Source organism: Girardinichthys multiradiatus, chromosome 17, assembly GCF_021462225.1.
Source record: "Girardinichthys multiradiatus isolate DD_20200921_A chromosome 17, DD_fGirMul_XY1, whole genome shotgun sequence".
Classification (NCBI taxonomy): domain Eukaryota; kingdom Metazoa; phylum Chordata; class Actinopteri; order Cyprinodontiformes; family Goodeidae; genus Girardinichthys; species Girardinichthys multiradiatus.
Window position 1 is genome coordinate 10,447,309 of NC_061809.1, and position 16,508 is coordinate 10,463,816.

At 40.2% G+C, this 16,508-nt stretch overlaps 1 protein-coding gene across 4 annotated transcripts in view; it reads left to right on the forward strand.

Annotated features, from left to right (window-relative positions):
• The window catches only part of tbc1d22a (TBC1 domain family, member 22a), a 166,749-nt gene that overhangs the window by 108,833 nt on the left and 41,408 nt on the right, over positions 1–16,508 (forward strand). For all 4 annotated transcript variants that reach the window (XM_047389884.1, XM_047389883.1, XM_047389886.1 and 1 more), the window contains one exon: positions 3,936–4,063. In XM_047389884.1, the coding sequence (XP_047245840.1) occupies positions 3,936–4,063 (128 nt within the window). The remainder of the gene's footprint in view (positions 1–3,935; positions 4,064–16,508) is intronic.

The following is a 16,508-nucleotide window of genomic DNA, read 5'->3' on the forward strand; positions in this document are numbered from 1 at the left end:
AGTTGAAAAAGGAAGACAATGGAGCAGATTATTTTATTGGATTTGAGTCTGTTTGAACAAAATACAACCAGGATGCAAAATGGATATACGAACATATTTAAACCACAGAACATGTAAATCATTGTACAAGTGCTGGGGCACTTTGACCTTGAGAGCCATATTTCCCTTTAAATTTATTGAAACTTAAATGGAAATACATCGATGTATGTGGGGGTTTTCTGGACTCCTTTCCCATCGCTCCATTAGCGAACCCTTTCCCTCTTCTTATTAGCCTTACAAGTAGGTGTTTTTTCAAGAGGAACCCCAGCCATTTGGTTTTAGTACCTTAGGTTCTCCTGCTGTTTGGCATGTGGAAAGGTTTTCGTTTACAATTAAACATTGCCAGGATTGGATTTATTTATTCCAAACAGCAAAGGGATCAGAAGTCAGAATCATTTGAGATTTGACCTCCTGAATATATTTTATTTTTAAAGTTATTTTTGGGCTCTAGTGGCCTTAATTACTTTTCCAGAGTATTTTTGTGACTGTAAGCATACAGGAAATGGTGTGGAAAGCGTGCGGAAAGGGAGTGCAGAAAGCGTCAACGGGCCGGGATTCGATCCCGCGACAGATTGCGTCGAGGCCTCCATACATGGGTCACGTGCTCAACCCCCTACCATCAGCGCCGCGCCTGACCTCATTAATACATTTGACATAGTTTGAGTGGTTTCTTTTTGGAATGTGATCATTTTTTTGTTACTGATCAACATTCAAAACCGGGTATTTACCGATACTGTCCGGTACTTTTTAGGCTTCAACATATTTTCTCCACCTGGATAATCTAGACACTTAATTTAGTTTTGCTGTCAGATCCAGTTACCAGTCTCTGCAAGGATTTGGTTAAAACCGCTTCGCAAAGAGGGAAGTGCCACCTTGTATATGTATTAAATATGGCTAAGAAAAGTCTAGTAGATGAAGGTTACACTGAGATAAAGAAGAGAAGGTGTCAACAGATCTGGTTGCAGGATGATGGGGAAAAAAAAGATGAAATGGGAAAGGGAAACTTTAATTACATGGTTTACCTAGGAGATTGTCAAGTCAGGCAGAATTGACCTCATCAGCAGAAACCTGAGAGCTGCTCACTGTAGAACCTCTGACCTCCTGCTGTCCAAGCAGCCGCAGGCTGCGCTCTCACTGAGGAGGACAGGGGAGGAGGACAGGCAACACCATGGCCTCTGTTTGAAACCTTAACCAACACCGGGCTGGAGGACAAGACTCATAAGTCAATCAGTGTCTATGAGACATGTCAGTCCCAAACTTCCTCAACCCTGGTAACAACCCCACTCAGCACTGTGCTGGCCCGTCAGCAGCCCATGAGTAATAAGGTTCAACTTTCACAACTTTTTCTCTTCAACTTTTCCTTTTATTTAAAGAGGTTCAATATTTCTCCCTCTTTTCTGTGATATAACAAATAACCCTACCCTATATCACCACCACCACCATACCCCTTTCTCCTCTGTGTTTGCCCAAGTCGCTAATATTAGGAAGAGCAAGTTCATTAGTGTAATTTAACATTGTCTAAAGTAGTTCCGCTCCCTTCCCCTCTGCTTGGCAGCCAGCTCAGATCTGTCACCGTGATGCATGCGCTGTTAATGAGCTTTCCTTGTTTATGCTTTTGCAGCAGCATGTGATAATTAAACTGCAGAGAGGAGTGTGAAATAATAGCTTTGTGTTTACCCTGTACCCTGCTCATGTGCCGGAGTGTGTGTTGCACTCGAGAGCAGATAGGTGTCGTTCAGGTGTGTGTGTTTGCCGGTAATAATGCATCTGGCCTTGGTTAGAAATATCTGCATAATGTTTTACCAATAAATGGGTTATTAGAGCTGTGTGTGTGTGTTGTCAGTCATTTCTGATTAAGAGCAGTGAGTGTGAGAGAAGAGGATGCGATGCTTCCTCCCTAACTGGCTTTTCTTATAGATTCCCTGACAACTCTATAATTACAGCTCTATTATGAGTTGTGTGAGTGTGTGTGTGCGGGTGAGAGAGAATGAGTGTCATGGGCTTGATGACTATGAAATTAGGAGTCGCAGAATACTGAGTGGTATTTTTAATCTTTTGTTATGTAAAGATGCATAAAACAAACATTTATCAAGAACAGAGAAAGGAACAAAGGCAGTCATCCTCGGTGTCATGGCGTCGCACGCTGGCGGCTTTCGGCTGACGGATCTGCCTCTCATCCATTCTTCTGTGCGAGCGTTCTGCCGGCACGCCTCGACACCGACACTGAAGTTTGAACCCCTCACAGAGGCCATATTGAGACTGCACGATGCAACATGTGGCCTTTTCTCTGTGTAGTGTGTCTGGTGGCAAGGCTTCATTTGAAGCAGACAGAGAGGAGAAATCCAGGCAGTAATATGTTAAAAGGGAGACAGACTTGAACGTTTAAGTGTAGCTCTGTAACTTAGTTGTTTAAATTGACATTGCAGAGACATATTTGGTTTTCTTCTGTTGAGAGTTTACACAGTTGTTTCAGCAGCACTTAAAATATGTCTTTGTATAATTTCATAATAAAGTAAATTCACAATATATTTAAACTTCCGCTATAATTGTATTATAATTGGAATTAAATTAAATTAGAGGTTAGGGTTAGTCCTCAAAGCAACCATTATGGGTTCGATTCCCGACCTTGAGACCTTAGCTGCATGTCTTCCCCCTTTTTTCTCCCTGCCCAATTCCTGTCTTGTAACTGTCAATAAAGGCCACTAGTGCCAAAAACTTGGATATCATATTGAATACACATTTTCCACTATAATAGATGGTGATGGTAGCATCATCCTGTGGGGATGCTGTTTTTTACATGGGAATAAGAAGTTGCGTTGATGGAGCAAAATACAAGTTAATCCAGGAAGAGAAAATACTGTTAAAGGTTTCTAAAGACAGCCAGAGCTACAATGGAATGATTGAGATCAGTGGGGGGTCCAAATCCAGCCCTCAAAAGCCAGTGTCCTGCATGTTTTGGGCATCTCCTGGCTCCAACACATTCAAATTATAGCTGAATTACCTCCTTTGGTATGCGATCAGGTTCTGCAGAGGCCTGGCTATAAACCATATGTTTCATTCAGGTGTGTTGAACCACAGCAACATTTCAAAACATGTGGAGGACTTGAGGATTGGAGACACATACCCCTAGTTTAGAATGGCTCAGGTGAGAATCCATGGTAAGACTTGCAAATTGTTGGGCTATATTCAACTGTAGTTGCTGCAATATCGTTCCTTCCACTTCAATGCACTTTAAATAAACTTGAAATGGATTCCTTTGTAATAAATTCTGTTTGCATGGAGAAATAATCACAGAGCTTAAATTGAAAGCAGAATGTGAGCGAGGCGGGATGCCTCATTATTATTCATCTAGGAGTTTTTCCCTTTTTTTAAAGTGACAGGGTCCTGCTCTTTGGTTTCCGACACCCTGACTTTCTATGACAGGTCAGAAGTCAGCACAACACAATTTTTATCAGCTTCTGCCGAGGGCGCCGATGTCAAAGAAGTAATTAACATGCTCTCTATACATTACATGTAAGCCGTCATTCAGTTTTCACCTCTGGATGCCATTGACCTAATTTATATGCACTTCTGTCTCCATTGGAGCGACATGCAATTTCTCTGGAGTGTTGGTTAACAATACAATTCCACTTCCATTTCTCATCCCGCTCTGGTATGAGGCTGTTCCCAGACAATTTGGATAGCTCTGTAATTACATTTCAATTATGAGGAAACAGTTGTGCGCGTGACACTGATGACAGCAGTTCTGTAATAGAGAAGGGGGTTCAGAACGACTATCTACACTTGTGTCGCTTTGAGATTTCTTTCCCCCATGAAAGGAATTTTCATCTCTTCTCTTTGTGTGTCTGTTAATCTGTTGAAGATTTTGACCATATTTCTGTTCTAATTTCTGCTAGAGTCTGTGCACCGCCACATGCAGCAGTACGAGGTGGAGTACCTGCAGTTTGCCTTCCGCTGGATGAACAACCTCCTGATGAGGGAGCTGCCGCTACGGTGCACGATCAGACTGTGGGACACGTATCAGGTGCGAACACGCAGGCACACAGCAGGCCCACTGTTACCGTGCTTTTTCCATGCCTTTGCTCCCTCTCTGGCTCTGCATGAGGTTTTAGGATCTGGAATATCCCCTGACAATGACATCCGTTGCTGCCATTTTTCCAAGCCAAAACAGCAATATGATGCAGCATATTTGGTTTTTATTTTCTTTGCAGAGTGATTCAAAGTTTCAGTTTCATGCAGCTGAGATGACAAAAACTTTGCATTTTCATGTTAGATCAGATTACCTGTGTTTCATAATTTTCTTGAGATGAGGAATGTTAAAAGAAAAATAGGTAAATACTGCATGATTTCATTGAGTATTACAAACCAGACTCAACAATTTTTGTAATTTATTCCTGATTTCCAGGCCCGCTACACATAATTTCTATTCTTTTAGCTGCTTCCTCTACAGATTGCCACGGCACGTCATCCGTTTCCATCTCTTTCTGTCCTTGTGTCGTCTCGATATCCTCCTTCAACACTTGCACAAACCTTCTCTGTGGTCTCTTTACCTCCTCTCTGGGAGGTTCATATTTAGCATCCTTTATATCCTATATATCTATATCTATCTATATCACTATGGCTTCTCTGCACATCCAACACCTCGGTCGCATTCACACATATGTAGTCGGTCTTAATGATGGTATTGATATGATTTTCATATCTGTATTTTTTCACAAAAGTCTTTATTGCTCAACGACTTGTGCATTACAGGGTTCTTACGGTCTTGAAAAGGGTTTGATTTTTGTCATTCCCAGCTTTGGGTCAGTATGGAAAATAGAAAATGTAAATACATTTTGGCTTCCTTATTCCTCATTTAAAATTTTTAATTCAGAATTAAATAAAAAGTAAAAATACATAAATTAATCATTTCAAAACCCACATATTCATCAAAGAAATGTAAAAAGGATACTCTTTATATTCAAAGTGAAGCACTGGCATTCCCATTTTTCTCATTTTACAAACAAAGCAAAGATATCACAGAGCATAAACTATGAATTAAATAATCTGTATTTAATATAGGATAAACTGGTCCTGATTTGACAAGTCGAAATATTGCAAATTTAAAAATGAGGCTGATCTAAATTGGTATGAATGCCTAAAAAAGTGGTGAATTAACCCTTTATCAGACTGCTGAATCAGAATCCAACTTCAGCTTTGTGTTCTTTAATAATAAAACTTAAAATGTCATAAAATCCAGCAGAAAAGTTAGATGTTTGAATGTGCAAAAATTTTGAATATTTGTTGGAACCCTGAGAATGATCTCTAGTTTGTAAATTAAGAAAGAATAGCTCCACATTTCTGTATTTACACAGGATATTAATAAACTGTACAAACAACTCAAAGACATTTTAGTGCATCAGGTTACGTGAAGCTGAACTGCATCAGTAGCTGATGAGCACACTGAAAAAGGAAATGTGGGCTCAAAAAACCACAAATTTATTTTCACATATTGAACTTATCGTTCTCTTGTTCTCTAAATAAATATGGTGTCAAAAATCTAAGCGAAACATTGAAGTTTTCCCATTCTGAGCAGGAGAACTCCACTGTTGGCTCAAGGGGGTCCCATTTACATTTTTAACCAGATATTTAAATAGATTGTAGGAAAGTGATAAGATTTTTTTTTTCTCACTGAATAAACCAGACTAACCTTTTCCTGTTGTTGGTCAGTTAGAATCACTAAAATATTTTTTAGTTGCTAAGTACCAGAATAATGAGAAATCTTTTTTGTTTAGATTTTTTATTACTTTCTTCAAAGTCAGAAGTTAATACATGCTAAGACTATTATGTTATTAACGTCTTGGCAAAGGCTAGATGCCTGTCATGGTTTTGTAAGCTTCCACTAAGTTAATTCTCATCTAAGTTAGACTGAAACACAAAACAGTGTTGTGTATATTACACAGCACACCAGACTTCTAGCAGGAAGCTGTTTTTAAAACTTTTTCCCTTTTTGTAAACCTTACCCAGTGTTCAATAGGTGGCGCCTATTGAAGCCCATATAGTTAATCTGGCTTGACTTTGTCAATACAACCAAATGTCTGCTAACGATTTTATGTATGTGTGTGTTTGCTGGAATGTGTATTGGGCTTAAACTGAGTACATATAGTGGATTTTCCAGTTAATGCAGAGGGGGAGAGTGTGAGACATGTGACCACATCAGAGTAATTGATCAGGTGAGATGCATCAATAGAACAGGAATGAAAAGCTGATTTTGGGTTAGAAGTGGATCTCTCCCTTGGTGATACTTCCAGCTGTACCAAGTGTTCACTTGAACATATGCTTAAATCTTTTCTGTTGTCATCTCTGTAGCAGTCACTACTGCTCTCCTGTCACATGCTTCACGTTTTGTTCCTGCTTGCCATTAAAATACAGATGTTCCTTGTCATACACACCATTTAGCTCATGTCTAGCACTTGTAACATCTCCAAGAAGACGAAGCTGTAGCGTCAGATCTGAAGCTTCCCAAAGCTTCCTCCTATTCATTCAAAGAAATACATGAACTTTGATCAAAACAGAAAGCACTGTGTTAGTAGCTATTTTATTGTTGTTAAGAGAGCTTTTTAGATTTAGAAGGAATGGAAAAGGGAATAAGGGCCTAGAACGAAGAGCTTTAGTTTAACATGCAAAGGGGCTATAAAACACTGATAAATTAAGCATGGAAATCTTGGGGTGTACAGCTGAAGTGCTTAGTTGACTCCCATCAAACCATGTCTTGAAATAATAAAGAGCAAATGAATCATCCCTAACTGTTTATGAACTCTAGCTGAACTGTGGGCAGCACGACATAGATTGTACCTGGCAGTTAGGAGCTATATTTTTGCCCAGCCTAACATAAAACACCTTTAGCAACGTGTTTTGGAGCATGCCATCTGAGTCATTTGTTGCACATTTGAATACACTGCGATGGATGAGGCCTGCAATCATAAGAAAGCAGCACCATAGTCTTGACAGTACAAAATTAATTAACTTAATTTTTTTACTAAAACACTCAAGGCCTTTACTGGCTTAAAGTAGAAACCTAGCTGCTGCATAGTAAGTTGAGCATGGTGGAGTTACTGAAAATCATACCACTGGCATCTACAGTTTTTATCTTTAAACTGATAACATTGCTATGTTTAAACTGCCTAATAATAATAAATATTGCATTACCACACTCCTCTAGGTGGGAAAACATAATCAAAATGAATAATGGAAAAATGTACTGAACTATCTTAAACTATCCGGTACTACAGGTCCTTCTCAAAATATTAGCATATTGTGATAAAGTTCATTATTTTCCATAATGTCATGATGAAAATTTAACATTCATATATTTTAGATTCATTGCACACTAACTGAAATATTTCAGGTATTTTATTGTCTTAATACAGATGATTTTGGCATACAGCTCATGAAAACCCAAAATTCCTATCTCACAAAATTAGCATATTTCATCCGACCAATAAAAGAAAAGTGTTTTTAATACAAAAAACGTCAACCTTCAAATAATCATGTACAGTTATGCACTCAATACTTGGTCGGGAATCCTTTGGCAGAAATGACTGCTTCAATGCGGCGTGGCATGGAGGCAATCAGCCTGTGGCACTGCTGAGGTCTTATGGAGGCCCAGGATGCTTCAATAGCGGCCTTTAGCTCATCCAGAGTGTTGGGTCTTGAGTCTCTCAACGTTCTCTTCACAATCTCCCACAGATTCTCTATGGGGTTCAGGTCAGGAGAGTTGGCAGGCCAATTGAGCACAGTGATACCACGGTCAGTAAACCATTTACCAGTGGTTATGGCACTGTGAGCAGGTGCCAGGTAGTGCTGAAAAATGAAATCTTCATCTCCATAAAGCTTTTCAGCAGATGGAAGCATGAAGTGCTCCAAAATCTCCTGATAGCTAGCTGCATTGACCCTGCCCTTGATAAAACACAGTGGACCAACACCAGCAGCTGACACGGCACCCCAGACCATCACTGACTGTACTTGACACTGGACTTCTGGCATTTTGGCATTTCCTTCTCCCCAGTCTTCCTCCAGACTCTGGCACCTTGATTTCCGAATGACATGCAGAATTTGCTTTCATCTGAAAAAAGTACTTTGGACCACTGAGCAACAGTCCAGTGCTGCTTCTCTGTAGCCCAGGTCAGGCGCTTCTGCCACTGTTTCTGGTTCAAAAGTGGCTTGACCTGGGGAATGCGGCACCTGTAGCCCATTTCCTGCACACGCCTGTGCACGGTGGCTCTGGATGTTTCTACTCCAGACTCAGTCCACTGCTTCCGCAGGTCCCCCAAGGTCTGGAATCGGCCCTTCTCCACAATCTTCCTCAGGGTCCGGTCACCTCTTCTCGTTGTGCAGCGTTTTCTGCCACACTTCTTCCTTCCCACAGACTTCCCACTGAGGTGCCTTGATACAGCACTCTGGGAACAGCCTATTCGTTCAGAAATGTCTTTCTGTGTCTTACCCTCTTGCTTGAAGGTGTCAATAGTGGCCTTCTGGACAGCAGTCAGGTCGGCAGTCTTACCCATGATTGGGGTTTTGAGTGATGAACAGGCTGGGAGTTTTAAAGGCCTCAGGAATCTTTTGCAGGTGTTTAGAGTTAACTCGTTGATTCTGATGATTAGGTTCATAGCTCGTTTAGAGACCCTTTTAATGATATGCTAATTTTGTGAGATAGGAATTTTGGGTTTTCATGAGCTGTATGCCAAAATCATCCATATTAAGACAATAAAAGACCTGAAATATTTCAGTTAGTGTGCAATGAATCTAAAATATATGAATGTTAAATTTTCATCATGACATTATGGAAAATAATGAACTTTATCACAATATGCTAATATTTTGAGAAGGACCTGTATACCGGATAGTACTATAGTACTGGAATGTACTATAAACTATCTTAAAGAAATGCATAATACCCCATCCTGACCTGTAGTCCTGATTAATGCCTTGTTCAACCAAATCTTTATATACACATAAAGCTCAGGTTTAGTTTGTTTTTTTAATCAAATTTATTAATGTAGGTGATGGTACAATTTTTTTTTAGCTAGCAATATAATCTTAAGGCTTCACTACAAAGCTGAGATCAAGAATGGGTCCTAGAGTACTGAAAAAGCTTCAAATTTAATTTTATGTAAAATGTTAATCAGTAAACTTTAAGAAGCACATTTCTGAAATGAAAATCACATACTGTTTCAAAATAAACAAATATACAAAAAATAACAAAAATATATGCGTAAAATTGGAAGAAAAAAAAAGTTTAATTGCCTGACAATCATCGCTACTCATCCTTAACTAATTAGTCTTGTTAATTAAAAACCAAAACAAAATAACAGTAGATTGGGACCATTCGTGACTAATTGTTAACAGTTGACAGGAGAGGGGAACCTAAATAGCCAAGTTTTTGCATGATTTAGGAAATATAATGTCATGGCACTGATTGGAGCTGTGGTTAACGGAAGGTGATTACCTCCTAAACAAGTCAATAAAGGAAATTTGGCATCATATTAAACTGAAAACCATAAGAACTGAACAGATTGCTAATTGGTCTAAGATCATGTCTCATATATGCAGATGATTCCAATCTGTTATTAATAGTATATATAGTCAAAGCAAATGTGGCCCAAAATCAGAGCCCTGAGGAACCCCAGATCACAGGTAAGTAGTATTTAAAAAATATGTGATTTCAGTGCAGTCATGTGTTTTTTTTTAATTTCCTCATAACACTCAGCAGAAGACGTGACTGTGTAATACAGAGGGAAAGGATTAGCTTTTGTAATTGCCTTTGTTCTTCAGTAGTGTGAGTAAAAATCTCAAACTGCTCACTTACCTGCAGATCTGAGATGGACTCGAGTTCACCTCAAGTCTGAAATAAGGACCCAGGAATTAATCCTTAAACAGTGTTGTTTCTTTGTTGTGACTTCACAACAACCCACACTCACTTTGTACTTGTAATCCATAATGATAAATATTTGATGGCTTACACTGTAGCTTGGACTGTATCTATCACACACACATGCACTTGTCCTCAAAGACATTTTTTGGCAGTCTCTGTCACCGGCCCTTACCTCTACTCTGATTCCATCAAAGTTGCCTATTTTGGTCTGTCTGCAGCTCGGCCCTTGCTTTGCTTTTTTGTGGTGTTGCTGCTGTTGTGTCTGTCTGTCTGTCCGTCCGTTCGACCGACCGACCAAGGTTTGTTTTGAGGAATTTGGAAACTAGGTCAAATTAGTTTAAAAACTAACACATGCTAACACAATTGGTACAGGTCCTTCTCAGAATATTAGCATATTGTGATAAAGTTCATTATTTTCCATAATGTCATGATGAAAATTTAACATTCATATATTTTAGATTCATTGCACACTAACTGAAATATTTCAGGTCTTTTATTGTCTTAATACGGATGATTTTGGCATACAGCTCATGAAAACCCAAAATTCCTATCTCACAAAATTAGCATATCATTAAAAGGGTCTCTAAACGAGCTATGAACCTAATCATCTGAATCAACGAGTTAACTCTAAACACCTGCAAAAGATTCCTGAGGCCTTTAAAACTCCCAGCCTGTTCATCACTCAAAACCCCAATCATGGGTAAGCCGACCTGCCGACCTGACTGCTGTCCAGAAGGCCACTATTGACACCCTCAAGCAAGAGGGTAAGACACAGAAAGAAATTTCTGAATGAATTGGCTGTTCCCAGAGTGCTGTATCAAGGCACCTCAGTGGGAAGTCTGTGGGAAGGAAAAAGTGTGGCAGAAAACGCTGCACAACGAGAAGAGGTGACCGGACCCTGAGGAAGATTGTGGAGAAGGGCCGATTCCAGACCTTGGGGGACCTGCGGAAGCAGTGGACTGAGTCCGGAGTAGAAACATCCAGAGCCACCGTGCACAGGCGTGTGCAGGAAATGGGCTACAGGTGCCGCATTCCCCAGGTCAAGCCACTTTTGAACCAGAAACAGTGGCAGAAGCGCCTGACCTGGGCTACAGAGAAGCAGCACTGGACTGTTGCTCAGTGGTCCAAAGTACTTTTTTCAGATGAAAGCAAATTCTGCATGTCATTCGGAAATCAAGGTGCCAGAGTCTGGAGGAAGACTGGGGAGAAGGAAATGCCAAAATGCCAGAAGTCCAGTGTCAAGTACAGTCAGTGATGGTCTGGGGTGCCGTGTCAGCTGCTGGTGTTGGTCCACTGTGTTTTATCAAGGGCAGGGTCAATGCAGCTAGCTATCAGGAGATTTTGGAGCACTTCATGCTTCCATCTGCTGAAAAGCTTTATGGAGATGAAGATTTCATTTTTCAGCACAACTTGGCACCTGCTCACAGTGCCAAAACCACTGGTAAATGGTTTACTGACCATGGTATCACTGTGCTCAATTGGCCTGCCAACTCTCCTGACCTGAACCCCATAGAGAATCTGTGGGATATTGTGAAGAGAACGTTGAGAGACTCAAGACCCAACACTCTGGATGAGCTAAAGGCCGCTATTGAAGCATCCTGGGCCTCCATAAGACCTCAGCAGTGCCACAGGCTGATTGCCTCCATGCCATGCCGCATTGAAGCAGTCGTTTCTGCAAAAGGATTCCTGACCAAGTATTGAGTGCATAACTGTACATGATTATTTGAAGGTTGATGTTTGTTGTATTAAAAACACTTTTCTTTCATTGGTCGGATGAAATATGCTAATTTTGTGAGATAGGAATTTGGGGTTTTCATGAGCTGTATGCCAAAATCATCCGTATTAAGAAAATAAAAGACCTGAAATATTTCAGTTAGTGTGCAATTAATCTAAAATATATGAATGTTAAATTTTCATCATTACATTATGGAAAATAATGAACTTTATCACAATATGCTAATATTTTGAGAAGGACCTGTATGTGTTGAAACAACCAGTTACAATGCATATCAAAAGGGTAAGTAAAACATAATTTTAATAAAATAATATTTTCAACAATAATCTGACAAATTAGAAATCAATAACATTTTGGAACAATTGATTCTTAATGTTATTTTAAACAGCCACCATATTTAGTTAATAATAACTTAAAAATATGTTTTACCGAATTTGAAATCTTTAGTCTTTTGGACCACTGTTCCTAATGTTGTTAACTAGCCATCAATACAAATATTAATGTATATACGGGCACTGACAGCACATTATCTAACGATGACTGAGTGAACGAAACAAGCTCTGTTGTAAAGCACAGCTGACTACTGGTGGCTATAGCAAAGCTATTAGCTTGTTAGCCGCTAGCAGTGGAACATTTGGCATGATCTAGCCATTATTCGAACCTAAGCAGGTTAGGTCAAGGAGATTAAGGAAAAAAACACAGACAACAAAGGAGCAATCTAGCATTACTGGACCATTACTGTTTAAGACATCCTGTTGAAATAAAGTTTGTATCAACTTCAAAACACAACAGAGAACAAATAACTGTGCTGATAATGAGGACGTGGTGTGGCTGGGAGAAGTGTTTTGTTAGCGGCTGCATGACATCACAGGGATTCCAGCTTCCTGGGCTGGACTAAAAGTAGGTTAATGTGTGTATTTAGAAATGCACAGTTTTTGTAGCAGTCTCCTTGTTCTGTACAGTTCAGTCCATGTTTCCTCCTGTGGCTGGGGCACAACACCATGGTGTGTACAAATTGACGCATGATTGGTGCAAAACACACCGTTGCAGGCGGCTCCGACAAAGGTATGAAATAGAAAAAAGACCCCTTCGCCCTCTTTGCACAATCTTTTTAGATTATCAATAGTCCTGGGTTGGGTTGTACTTTTGCCTTCAGAAGGTTAGTTTTTTGTCTGGCGGTTTGACCATATACTGTGTGTTTCTGATTATTTTCTTCCTAAAAGACCCAGTGATGACCCATTTTCAACTTTCTGCTAGAAACCTCTAAATGTGTTATTTAAAATCCTCCAATAAGTTTCCCAGGAATATTTGAAGAGAAGCCGACCCAGAGCATGACAGATCCTCCACCATGTTGTCTAATGGTTGTTAGAGCGACTTAGCTACTCTTTCCTGCAGTTCCCCAGCAATAACCTGGGGAGATATTTTTTCCTTCCTTTCAATCTTCCTCACTTTGCATGGTAGTAAGATAGAAATGTGTCTCCAACCAGTTTAGGGACCACGTGTCACATCACATTTATTTTTCTGAAAACAGACTGTTGCCAATAATTAGGAATTCTTAGAAACTCTAATTAACTTCAAAAGTAAAGTATACAATAAAAAATGCTTCATATTAAACTGATATAGGTGTGCTTTAATTTTGACAGCTATGGGCCTTTGTTTGTCATTCCATTAATGAATGTATTTAAATTAAATCTCTTTTTTTTCTATTTTTAAGAAAAACAAATGTGACTGCGATATTAGATGAGTTTAGGACTTTTGCATCTTTACTTGGGATGTTCTTACAAAGAACGCTGATATAGTACAAAGATTTTGGCCTTGTGGCACAAAAAGAGCTTAACTTTTGGGGTTTGAGTCATCCTGATGATAAATAAAAGACATTGTCCTTTCCTGCTTAACTGTTTGTATCTTTCAGGGGAGGTTTTAACCTGAACACTGTAATGTCTCCTCTGTGGTTTTCTCTCTGTAGTGTAGCCATCTGTTCAGGAGTGTGATCCAGCACAAGACAGCTTTTCCTCTCTCCATCAGTTGTCTCTCCCTTTCTGCCTACAGAGAACCTCTCCACATTTTTCACTTTCTTTTTTTTAGTTCATTTTTGCCTGTTTCGCCCTCATTCACTTTTCCTTTCTTGCATACACTGTTTTTAACTCTACCGTCTATTGATTTTGAAAGAATGGGACAAGCAGAGAGGAAAACGCATGGAGGGGTGATTCAGAGCGAAACAAACACGTGACCACTCCTCCCTTAGCAGAAACACTGACAGAGAGACAGACAGACTGGGACTAAATTATCCCTGTTGCGTGGAGCATGAAATTAGCAAGTAGCTCAGTGTGACAGCATTAGCATGGCTGTTTAAGGGATACCGTGACATTTTCAGGTTCTGAAACATGGTTTTCTTTTTATGCGGACAGTGAAATTTACCAAGCGGGAAGCTGTGTAGCATTGTTAGCGACCATGTTTAAATTCAGGTGGTTAAAGGTGATTAAATGCATGGATCTCTGGAATAAAGGAGTAATTTACTGCAACCTAGGGCTGGAAAATTATTTGGGATTATGGTTAGAATGAATCACACCATACGTTTTATATTGTTGAGCTAGTCGGTGCTCGATTACTTAATTTTGTCGGCAGCAAAGATTAATAACACAAAACTGTACTTTGCATGCTCTTACACAATTAATTGGAATTTTATGTGTTTTTAACCTCCACTTGACTAGCGTTTAGACTGAGTCTGTTTATGCCTTGTGTGCAGCTGTATGTGCACAGGACATATTGAGGACATGTTTGTATCTGATAACATAATAAACATTTTTCCAGGAATTCTAGTGGATAGCTGTGAGCACAGCCCCAACACTGCGAATGCGTTGTACAAGCCACCTCTACCCCCCAGTCTGATTTTGTTTTCTGTTTTTCTTTGTTATTTATGTTTTTTTTTGTATAAACACAATTTAATACACTTTATATATACAGGGGTTGGACAATGAAACTGAAACACCTGTCATTTTAGTGTGGGAGGTTTCATGGCTAAATGGAACCAGCCTGGTAGCCAGTCTTCATTGATTGCACATTGCACCAGTAAGAGCAGAGTGTGAAGATTCAATTAGCAGGGTAAGAGCACAGTTTTGCTCAAAATATTGAAATGCACACAACATTATGGGTGACATACCAGAGTTCAAAAGAGGACAAATTGTTGGTGCACGTCTTGCTGGCGCATCTGTGACCAAGACAGCAAATATTTGTGATGTATCAAGAGCCACGGTATCCAGGGTAATGTCAGCATACCACCAAGAATTACAAACCACATCCAACAGGATTAACTGTGGACGCAAGAGGAAGCTGTCTGAAAGGGATATTCGGGTGCTAACCTGGATTGTATCCTTCGTACTCGTAGCCCCAACGAAGCGTACCACCCAGACTGTTGCATGCCCAGAGTGAAGCATGGGGGTGGATCAGTGATGGTTTAGGCTGCCATATCATGACATTCCCTTGGCCCAATATTTGTGCCAAGGACTACCGAACCATTCTTGAGGACCATGTGCATCCAATGGTTCAAACATTGTATCCTGAAGGGGGTGCCGTGTATCAGGATGACAATGCACCAATACACACAGCAAGACTGGTGAAAGATTGGTTTGATGAACATGAAAGTGAAGTTGAACATCTCCCATGGCCTGCACAGTCACCAGATCTAAATATTATTGAGCCACTTTGGGGTGTTTTGGAGGAGCGAGTCAGGAAACGTTTTCCTCCACCAGTATCACGTAGTGACCTGGCCACTATCCTGCAAGAAGAATGGCTTAAAATCCCTCTGACCACTGTGCAGGACGTGTATGTCATTCCCAAGACGAATTGACGCTGTATTGGCCGCAAAAGGAGGCCCTACACCATACTAATAGATTATTGTGGTCTAAAACCAGGTGTTTCAGTTTCATTGTCCAACCCCTGTACATATACTGGTCCTTCTCAAAATATTAGCATATTGTGATAAAGTTCATTATTTTCCATAATGTCATGATGAAAATTTAACATTCATATATTTTAGATTCATTGCACACTAACTGAAATATTTCAGGTCTTTTATTGTCTTAATACGGATGATTTTGGCATACAGCTCATGAAAACCCAAAATTCCTATCTCACAAAATTAGCATATCATTAAAAGGGTCTCTAAACGAGCTATGAACCTAATCATCTGAATCAACGAGTTAACTCTAAACACCTGCAAAAGATTCCTGAGGCCTTTAAAACTCCCAGCCTGGTTCATCACTCAAAACCCCAATCATGGGTAAGACTGCCGACCTGACTGCTGTCCAGAAGGCCACTATTGACTGAGTCTGGAGTAGAAACATCCAGAGCCACCGTGCACAGGCGTGTGCAGGAAATGGGCTACAGGTGCCGCATTCCCCAGACCTGGGCTACAGAGAAGCAGCACTGGACTGTTGCTCAGTGGTCCAAAGTACTTTTTTCGGATGAAAGCAAATTCTGCATGTCATTCAGAAATCAAGGTGCCAGAGTCTGGAGGAAGACTGGGGAGAAGGAAATGCCAAAATGCCAGAAGTCCAGTGTCAAGTACCCACAGTCAGTGATGGTCCCGGGTGCCGTGTCAGCTGCTGGTGTTGGTCCACTGTGTTTTATCAAGGGCAGGGTCAATGCAGCTAGCTATCAGGAGATTTTGGAGCACTTCATGCTTCCATCTGCTGAAAAGCTTTATGGAGATGAAGATTTCATTTTTCAGCACGACCTGGCACCTGCTCACAGTGCCAAAACCACTGGTAAATGGTTTACTGACCATGGTATCACTGTGCTCAATTGGCCTGCCAACTCTCC